The sequence below is a fragment of the Clupea harengus genome, chromosome 21 (genome assembly GCF_900700415.2).
Source record: "Clupea harengus chromosome 21, Ch_v2.0.2, whole genome shotgun sequence".
NCBI classification, from domain to species: Eukaryota; Metazoa; Chordata; class Actinopteri; order Clupeiformes; family Clupeidae; genus Clupea; species Clupea harengus.
The window spans coordinates 8,859,971-8,869,970 of NC_045172.1; the positions used below are offsets into that span (position 1 = coordinate 8,859,971).

Consider the following 10,000-nt stretch of genomic DNA (forward strand, 5'->3'; position numbering starts at 1 on the left):
GCCTCACCAGCAAATGCATCCAAGTCCATACCCCAAAAAGTAAAACGTCTTTTCCAAACTAGCCCCTACGCCCTCTCCCTACCCACTTCAACTCCACACTCACATGGAGGCTCTGCCACATTAAGTGCCATCCCAGACCAATTAGCGGGTAGTAGAAGTGGGTTATAAAACCCTCCAACAGCGAGTCTGCATCGATGCGGGCTTCATGAGCATGTGCAACAGTTTATTCATCATTTGTGAAACTGAAATTAGCAGGAAAGAAATAAAACACTGAACGTCGAAAAGAAGTAGTCCTACATTATACAACATTTGTGGGTCTACGTGTTACAGCGTGTTGAAAAGTTAATGTAAATAAAACATGAAATTCAGCTCCACATAATGAAAACACGAAAGATATCCTTTTGTTTTTACTATTTATTTATTTATTATTGTTATTTCAATGGAAACGACATAAATTACATAAATTTTCCGCTGAGGGTTGTATCAAACCCTACCCCTTCATTGGAGTACCCTCCACAGCCACGAGTGTGACTACAAAACAGAGGTCACTCTGTGATGGAGTGGGAGTGGGGAGGGTCTGGTTGGGAAGAGGCCCTAAGAGTGTGAAATGAGTGGAGATGGTCTGGTTTGGAGAAGGCCCTAAGTGTGTGAAAGGAGTGGGGAGGGCTGTGCTCGTGTGGTCTCACCTCGTAGAAGCCGCGCACCAGGCTCTCAGTCTGCTGCACCACCCCTCTCTCGATGCGCCACTTCACCATGCGCTCGATGTACTCCTTCTTGTTCTTCTCACACAGAGGGATGTTTGCTCCGCCCGGCTTCAGCTCACGCTCAGTGATCTACACACACACACACACACACAACATTATGATACATGTTATATGGTTCAATGAATACACTTTTCAGATAGTACTTTCTCAAAAGCACTACTTTTCCAAAAAGAGCTATAATTTCCGTACTTTTCAAACAGATACAACTATCCCAAAAGCACTACTTTTCTCAAAGAGCAATCATTTCAATACCCTATAGGCTTACAAAGTGTTTTAGACAGGTACGCAAATCAGATGTATGCATGTCCTAAAAAAAAGTACCTGGCCAAAGACCTCCTCATTGACAGTGAAGGTGAGGTCCAGAATATCCTCGATGTCATTATCCTTCATCCACTGCAGACTCTGGTGGAACTCCTCATCCAGGTACTCAAGATCACTCAACTCACAAGGACTACAGAGACCGCAGGACAGGTAAGGTGAGGATGAGGGAAGATGAGAGGAGAGGAGAGGAGAGGAGAGGAGAGGAGAGTAGCAGACAAGAATGAAAATGAGACAGGATGGGGAGGAGAAGACAAGGTAAAGAAATTAGTAATATCAGTGTGCAATATGGGAGAGGAGAAGGAGAAGTGAGGATGGAGTACAGGAAAAGAGAGGAATAAAAATCAGAGGAGGAGGAGGATAACAAGAACAGAAGGGCAAAGGAGGGAAAAGATTGGAGAAATCAGAGAAACCGTTTTAGTCAGATCATGAGTTCTTTATCAGATCCACATCATTACCCCTGTTTCCCTTCATTCATTCAGCCGGCTGAGTGGGCTGTGATACTGCCTTGGCAGTCGTGCTGCCGTTTAACAGAGGGGACTTACATGCGCAGGAGTCCCTTGTAGAAGGGCCGAGTGAAGAAGGCATCTAGCAGGTACTGATGGATCAGTGCCAGACCCAGGATGCGCCCACTAAACCGGAACCTGCAGGGGGACCACAGAAACCAGGATCAGTTATGATTCACTACACAGATTCAGCCTCGTTTATATCTAAATAAGACAACTGACACAGTGGTGTGGAGTTCAGTTTTAGACTCCCATTCTAACAAAGGCATTCTACACATGGCATTCTAGACATGGCATTCAAATTGCTTGAACCAAAATGGAGATCTTTCCTGAAAGGCTCATGCTTTTATTTTAATGCCCAATCTGTTTTAAGCAGTATCGATTTTAAATAGTAGCAAAGACATTTCTATCAAACAGCAGCAACATTCACAATATCAATGCCATCTATTCTTGAGGAGGTTTCAGAATCTGAATCATAAACCAGTACTGCCACAGCGTAGAGCTGGACTACAGTTCTTACTCACCATTCATGGTGGTTGTCCACAAAGGCCGACATGGGGCTGATCTGTACGGTGTAGGTATCATTGGCCGAGTACTCAAACAGACCGTAGTATGGATTAAACAGCTCGCGCGACACCAGGAAGAAGAACTCTCTCGACGGGCCACTGTAGTCCAACCTGCATTCAATTCATCAAAACAAACAGACATTCAAGGATTTGTCAGAGCTGTCAGGCTTAGCGAGCGAACACAATAGTGTGATTCTCTTTTGACATATTATATAGATCTCGCAAAGATAAGAGACGGTCCAGTGCAGTGACAAAGAGGCGCTGCATCACATCTCCACAGAGATCAAAATCGACAGACTAAACACATCAAACTCTGTTTGTGAAAGGCAAAAAAAATATCTTTTGACAAGATACAATGTTCTCAAATGTGTCCAATTTAAACAAACGCTCGAAATCCTCGACACATCAACAGGAAAGTGTGATAAAAAAAATACAGCGATACCACAGGCCTGTGCCAAGAGAGGAAATCCAGTGCCAATATTCAGCGCCATTAACTCAAACAAAGAACATTTAGGAAACAGTCAATCTCACCCTTCTTCGCCTACGAAGCTGACATAGAGCTTGCTTCTCTGCAGGTCCTTACGAGAGTAGCACATGATCTGGTTGAAGGCGTCTTCCAAGAGATGGTCCCTGCGTATAATCAACCTTATGGACAAGAAGGGATGGAATGGTCAGCTTCCTGAAACTTGGTGTGTGTGTGTGTGTGTGTGTGTGTGTGTGTGTATGTGCAGGTGCATGTGAGAGAGTGACTGTATATTTGAGTGTATGTAGTTATATAGTTTTATACAACAGTTAGATCCAGTTGAATGATTTATTAATTTCTGATTGGACAGGAGGCATTACATGAGTGAGGATATCCTGGATCAACCTCACTCAGACTCTTCACTGCCAGTAATCACTCCGTGTCATATATAAACTGCTGAACTGTACAGCAACATTCCATCCATTTAGAGCCAGAGAGCAGAATGACAGGCAGCAATTTTATAATGTTACATTTGACAGCTTTTTCGAGCGATGAATTGGAGCAAATGGAGTTGGGGAAGGTACAAATAAACAGGTAATGTGAAGACACATATAGTTATAGTTCATGTATTTAGCAGATGCTTTTGTCCAAAGGGACTTCAGTCATAAGTAGACTTAAGAGTCTCCACAATGTATTTGAGTGCATGTGTGTTTGTTTGTAAGAGCCCCTTTGTGTGGGGATGTATGTGTGATTGTGTGCTTCCATTGATCTCTGTCAGGGTATGTGGCCACAATACTCACTTAACCTTCCCAGGTCCCTGTCCATAACCTTTCGTCTCTAGTTTACGATAGAAATTCCGGAGCTTGGCCTCAAAATCGCGTTTGTACGGAGCAGGGGCCCTTGCATTTGCTCGCTGTGTCCCTGAGAGAAAGAGAGGGGAAGAGAGAGAAAGAAAATGAGTCAGAGAAAGAGAAAGTAGGAGAAAGTAGAGTGTGAGAGAGAGAGAGTGAGAGAGAGAGAGAAAGTGAGAGAGAGAGAGAGAGAGAGAGAGAGAGAGAGAGAGTGATGAATGACTTCATTACCAGGTATAGGTGAGAAGCTACAACACACTGCACCTATCCCCTGACACAAAAAGCTGCATTTATTACAGAGCTGAGTGCTACCCTCAACCTAAAAACACCACACTAAAAATAAACAAATCAACATGCAAGAGGCACTTGCGTCTACAAACAAGCATTTTAAAACCTATTTTTTTTGTCAACCTTTTGCCTGGCAGGGCTGGTTTTTAAACAGCTCGCAGGGATTTAAAAAACACATTTTTTTTCGCAAGGGGTGTGTGGAGACACATCCTCACACCCCCGAGCACTCTGTCGCACGCGGCGCTCCCGGCGGACTTTTGAAAATCTAGCTGCTGATTTGACAAGTGAGACAGCCAAACCCGGGGATAATCCCAAATCCCAGAGCTCCCTCTTACCCCTCGCTTATACCCCCCCCCCCCCCCCCTCCCAAAAAAACTAAATCCCAAACAAGGATTTGCCACACAGGGAGTTTCAACTGCTACCCCACCTCAACTACCCCCCACCAAATAAAAAACAAGGAGTTATCCAAATTGAGCATCAGGCTTCGCACCCAAACATGCTCTCTGTGTGGTCTGCTGCTGAGCGCGGGTCGCGAGATCAGACACACACACACACTGCCAGTAATCACTCCGTGCTTGTGTGTGTGCTGTGTATCTTCTGACTTAGCTTCCTCTACTCTATTTTGGAGGAGATCGTTAGGCTCGCTCGGGATGATGTGCCGCTCGCTTGCTCGCTCGCACGCGCGCAGAGTCTGACACAAAGCCACGTCAATCCCGTTTCCCGCTTGTCGGCGAGCGAAATCAGTCAGTGCAGTCGATCGCTGTTCTGCGGGGGTATTTCAACTGGTACAGAAGGTTCCGCAGTGAACACAGCGGCATAAGTGCTTGTGAGTATTATAGCTGGGTACGGTGTTTACTGCATATCTAGGCTCGAGACTGGCACAGGGAGATGAATGCCATGGTGCCATCAGAGGGATAATGAGGAGACTGACAGCTGAAAGAGTTGCTCAGTGAAGTGTGTGTGTGTGTGTGTGTGTGTGTGTGTGTGTGTGGTGCTTTTACAACTGCCGCAGCTGTGGTGCCCTACTGATTCTGCCTGGAACTTTAGTACTACAGATTATTCCCCTAAACAACTTTAAGGCCCTGCTATGAAGACCCCTTCTTTGAAATCTAAGGTGATTTTCATGGGATGCTTCTCCGTATTTCTTTACAGGTATCCACACTCATCTTAGTGGTGCAGAACCTTATTTTCAAAGAAAGGGTTTGAATTGTGAAAAATATATATTTTCATTAGAACTCTCAGATAAACTCTCTGAAGAAGCTGCTTGTCTTCAGCTGCAGTCAGATTCAATGCAACTCTAGCCTCCATCAGTGGAAAACGTCTGTTCAGTTGAATGACAGTGCTTGTGACCCTTTGGTACCGAGTTCATGTCAGTGTACCAAATCTTTTGCCTTTTTCACGCTTCAGTCTGACAGATCTTTTTAAAATGCGAGAAGCGGTCCATCTGTCTGTCTGCCTGTGTGTGTGTGTCTCACCAGGAGAGTTCTGGGGGGAGGAGACCGGGGAGCCACGTGGTGACTGGCAGTAGCTGGGGTGCAGTAAGGCATGGGGCGGCACGTACGACATCACTTCCTCTTCAAACAGACTGCAGGGAGACAGAGGGGAAGCGGGACTGAATTCCCAAATACGAAAAGTGGAATACACAGAATAATAACAGCCAGCACAGACCCAGCTCAAGATTTCATCAAGTCACTCACTTACGAACACACAGAGGCTAACACTCTGGAACACAAACACTTACCCAGACTCTCTGTCAGACATCAAAACACATCCACACACACACACCCTCTTTCCTCCTCACAGACACACACACACATACCTTAGCAGAATGACTAGGTCAGCATCGCTGGAGAGACGAGCCAGACCAGACGCTCCTTCATTACGGATAAACTGCACCTTCTCCCTGTGGCGGACACACACACGCGGACACACACACACACACACACAAACACACACACACACACACACACACACACACACACACACAAGAATCAGAAGAGTGGCAAATACATTCTCAAATCCAACTCCATCACCCTTATCAAGTCTAGTCAGTGTTAAGGCAGCACTGCAACCATTACCCTCCCTAACCTGCCTAAATGTCAACTATCGCATGACTAATTCAGTAAGGTGTATGGAGGAGAAACAGTAAAGTCAGTTCACAGAGTGACCCCTGTTACTGCATGATTTGAACAGTGTGTGGTTAGCAACTCTAGCAGCTATGATTGGCATTAGGTCACTGCATGTCAGTGTGGTGTCAGTGGTTATGCGACTGACAGTCATATGTCTGTTAGCTACTTCTCATGTAAATGTGTCATTTATTATATAATTATCCATCATTTTCTGTCATGTGTGAGTGACTACTCGAATGTGTCAGACATTATATGGCTGTCAGTCAGTTATATGTGCTGTGTCAGTGCCTACGTGCTGTGTGTTGCGTCAGTGATGGTCTTTATCAATGACTATGTGACTGTGTCAGTGATTAGACGCTATGCCCCCACCTGAGCGAGTGATTTCTGATAAGCTCCGGCTGTCTCTCTTGCAGGATATCGAAGATGCTGGGTTGCCTTAGAAACGCCACAATCTTGTCGTTGTAGGCTGAGGTGTGAAGAGCAGAAAAAAAAGAGGGAGAGAAAGAGGGGAGTGTGAAAGGGAGATGAAAAAAGAAAAAGAGTGAGAAACAGAGAGAGTGTCAGTGAGACTCATGCTAATCATGTAGAAGGAAGAGTCTGACGTGCTATTGAGCTTTTTTGGCGATGATCCATATCTGCGGGGACATTTTCTGCCATAACATCTATGTGATGAAAGTCATATGCAAATGAAAAACCCAAACCCTCCGTGCAGATGACTGCTCTTAACTGATATTAAGCTGGCGCTGCGATGAATAATGATCATCTCTGTGAGTAAATGTGCCAATCTGTAAACGTGTAATCCCTTCAAACAGCCTCCGCCCATGGAAACTGCCCCAGCAGTAATACACTTATACTGCTATACTAATAAAGCAGTAGAAACAGAAAGACTTGAACATTGGAACTAGTACAGATTAATTAACTTTTCATGGTCAACAAAGTACTGCTTGTTCTAAAGCTGCTCTAAACCATTTCAGGCCCATGGGGACCCATAGACAACAGTGCCAGCACACATACCCGTGGGAACCACGTCCTGGCACTGGTTCCGGTTGTTGGAGGATCGAGCCAGAACTGAGGGTCCAGCATGCCGTGGGTCATCTCCAACCTGACACAGACACACACACACACACACACAACAGAAGTTTCAGGAAAGGAAAAAACAGAACTGAGTCATGGATGTATCAGTGTACAGTGTCATCTTATTTGTTGGTCATTTGATGGTGAAAGGCGTCAGAAAAGCCTGTTTGACTACCCTGAGGAGGATGTAGGCCATTTTCTTTGTGATGCAGAATGCATTTGTGATTTTTCACTGCCATAATTGCTTTGACAGTAATTACTCAACACATGCCAACCGTGACCAGTTAAGAGGCAAATTAACTACGCATTTATAAACAGCTGTGAATGCACCGCGGATGATAACTCATTCCATTTGCACATCATTATGCGGGCCGAGGATCCTCAAAAACCATGTGGAGTGTGAATAAGTGATCGCTTACGTAACGAGGCATTAGCAATTTAAAAACGGACCATCGTTAAACATTTCTACGAGGCCATCTAACCAACATTCGAGAATAGTGGAAAGTAACCAGAAAGAGAGAGAGGGGGAGGGAGTCTGTTTTCTGTTTTAAATAACTGCTTGTACATTAGCATTCCCTCTCCAGGAAGACTTTCAGGGGGATTTGGAGATTAGGAGGGCGGTGCACAAACGCGATGCGCGTTCACACACTCACCGTGAGAAAAATGGATAAAAGACCCTCGGGGGGGAAAGAGCACAAAAACCGACGGAATTAATCAGCAGATCTGAAAGAGCCGTGTGAGCGTGTGCTCTGCGTTTCAATAGATTATCAGCACCCCCCGTCACACATACAACTCACTGAGGGTAGAAACGAAGGCCATCGGATGCATTAGCGTGAACCAGAGAGAATACGCACGCTTCCATCAGGAGGTTTTTTGGAATTCAATTACAGAACTCTTTTATTCATAGATTTAGCAGTGTTGCAAATGCATTATTCAGTGGCATAATGGCCACTGTGAGGTGGATGGTTGGTTGTTTGTATCTAGTCAATACATGTTGTTACATGTTGTACAGATGATCTTTGTGATGTAATATCCCAGTGTTCCCAACACTGTTTTGTAATTTTGAACCTTTTTTTGTTTTTTTTTAATAAACAGGTTTTTCGAGAAAATCGCTTTTTCTATGAGAAACTGAAGTATGTCCTGGCTGATGTTGGAGTCGTTCACAGGTTCTGTTCCTTGGATGCGATGCGGTGCGAATCCGAGAGGCGGGGCTCACCAGACGTCGGGTGCTCACCTCCCCGGCGCTGTGGCTGCGCTGGCGGCTCAGGTGCTGCCGGTGGGCCAGGAGGCTGCTGGGTCGAGCAGTCTGCAGCGGCAGCCGGGGGTCAATGAAGGTGGTGGAGCGGCAGTTATGATCCACAAAGAAGGGCTGGAGGAGAATAAGCCAATCAGACCAGTTACAAATCAAAAGTAAACGGTAAAGAGTTCGGTTGTTAGATGTCAGTCCGTCCGTCCCCCCCCCCCCCCCACCCACAAATGCAAGGGTAAATATGGTCTAAAAGAAAAGGGTAGAGGTGTCAAAGCAGGTAACTATTAACAAACCCATTTGTCGGTGCACAAAAGTCCCTCTGTGAGGGTTAGTGGTACTAGTGGCTTGTCTTGTCACTGTATCATGAACAGTTGCTTTTTCCATGGTTTCCACAGTGTAAAAAATGTAAATAGAGCCAACTGGAAAATATAACAACTCTGTAAATCCACATAGACGTACGGTACAATGAATGTGGACACATAAATCGCAATTCCGGGCACGTCTTCGAGTCCATTTCATTTAGCAATTTTTATTGACACTAAACCGGGGATCGAGGATCGTGCATCACAAAAATAGTCAGAGGACAGAACAGAGGACAAGATCATTAAACAGACAAAAAGAGAAAGGGAGGCAGAGTCGGAGAAAGAGTGAGAGAGATAGAGAGAAGGAAAGAGAACAATATATCAAGCCAGGCAGCTGGAGGGGAGGGAAAGTGAGCGAAACCAGGGCAGGATGAAACAAAGACAAAACTGAGAAGACAGCACTTCAGACTGTGCCAGCCAGGCAGACCAGGGAAGACAAATACAGTGCGCTAAAGTAAGAAGTAGATAGAGCATGCATGCATACAGATTCAGATTCTTTTTTTTTTACTTGAATGGCTGTCTCTTTTTTTGGCGGGGGGGGGGGGGGGGGGGGGGGGGGGGGTGTAGCAAAAAAGCATTTGATCATGGGAACCCAAAAGTGTCTCAGAAGTGGTGTCCCTGGCTTAGTTGGGAACTGATACAAATGCATGTGGAAGTGTGTATGAATGAGAACATGGGGTTTGTAATTCCTCACACCAGAAGAGCACCTCCTGCTGGTTGGTTAAAAAAAATGCAAGAAGCACAGAGAGGAGCGCTCCATGACAACCATCACATGACTGCATGTGGCCCGGCCCTAACATCAAGGGGGTTGTGTGTGTGTGTGTGTGTGTGGGGGGGGGGGGGGGGGGACCAACTGAATGACAGACAGAGAGGGTGATGGAGAAAAAACAAGAAAAAAAGAGACGGACAGGAGAGCGACAGCAAGCTACAGTGAGAGAAAATATATGAGAAGAGGAAATAACAACACAAAAGGCAGGAGGAGAAAAGAAAGAAAGAAAGAAAGAAATAGTATTAAACAGATGTAGAAGGAGAAAATGATAGAGGAAGAGAGAAACAGAGAGACAGAGAGAGAGATCACCCACCTTTCCCATGTGGTCATGCTTCATCTCCCAGCCGCGGGGAAGCTCCAGCTGTTTGTTGGCAAACAGGTTGAGAAAGGTGACCAGATCCCGGTTGTGCTGGTAGCGCTCGAAGTTATGAGCGTCCCGACGCACTTTACTGATCATGTGCTTCAGGCAGGTGTTACTTGTAAACAGGCGGTAGGCACTCTGAAAAGGGGACAGACAAATAAGTAAATGTGTGCAGATGAGTGTGTGTGTGTGTGTGTGTGTGTGTTGATGAGTGTGTGTGTGTGTGTCAGAGGGGGGAAATATAGGCTCAGAAAATTAAAGTCTTGTCATGTTTTCAAACCCATCTAAGCAGATTACACT

The 10,000-nt window shown here is 45.5% G+C and overlaps 1 protein-coding gene across 1 annotated transcript in view; it reads right to left on the reverse strand.

The window, feature by feature from the left end:
• The window catches only part of hecw2b (HECT, C2 and WW domain containing E3 ubiquitin protein ligase 2b), a 38,263-nt gene that overhangs the window by 6,134 nt on the left and 22,129 nt on the right, over positions 1 to 10,000 (reverse strand). The window contains exons 14-25 of the mRNA XM_012823383.3: positions 9,653 to 9,838; positions 8,176 to 8,328; positions 6,900 to 6,987; positions 6,255 to 6,351; positions 5,576 to 5,659; positions 5,232 to 5,341; positions 3,418 to 3,538; positions 2,686 to 2,799; positions 2,113 to 2,265; positions 1,628 to 1,726; positions 1,086 to 1,215; positions 687 to 833 (exon numbers count right to left, since the gene is read on the reverse strand). Of these exons, the coding sequence (XP_012678837.1) occupies positions 687 to 833; positions 1,086 to 1,215; positions 1,628 to 1,726; positions 2,113 to 2,265; positions 2,686 to 2,799; positions 3,418 to 3,538; positions 5,232 to 5,341; positions 5,576 to 5,659; positions 6,255 to 6,351; positions 6,900 to 6,987; positions 8,176 to 8,328; positions 9,653 to 9,838 (1,482 nt within the window). The remainder of the gene's footprint in view (positions 1 to 686; positions 834 to 1,085; positions 1,216 to 1,627; positions 1,727 to 2,112; positions 2,266 to 2,685; positions 2,800 to 3,417; positions 3,539 to 5,231; positions 5,342 to 5,575; positions 5,660 to 6,254; positions 6,352 to 6,899; positions 6,988 to 8,175; positions 8,329 to 9,652; positions 9,839 to 10,000) is intronic.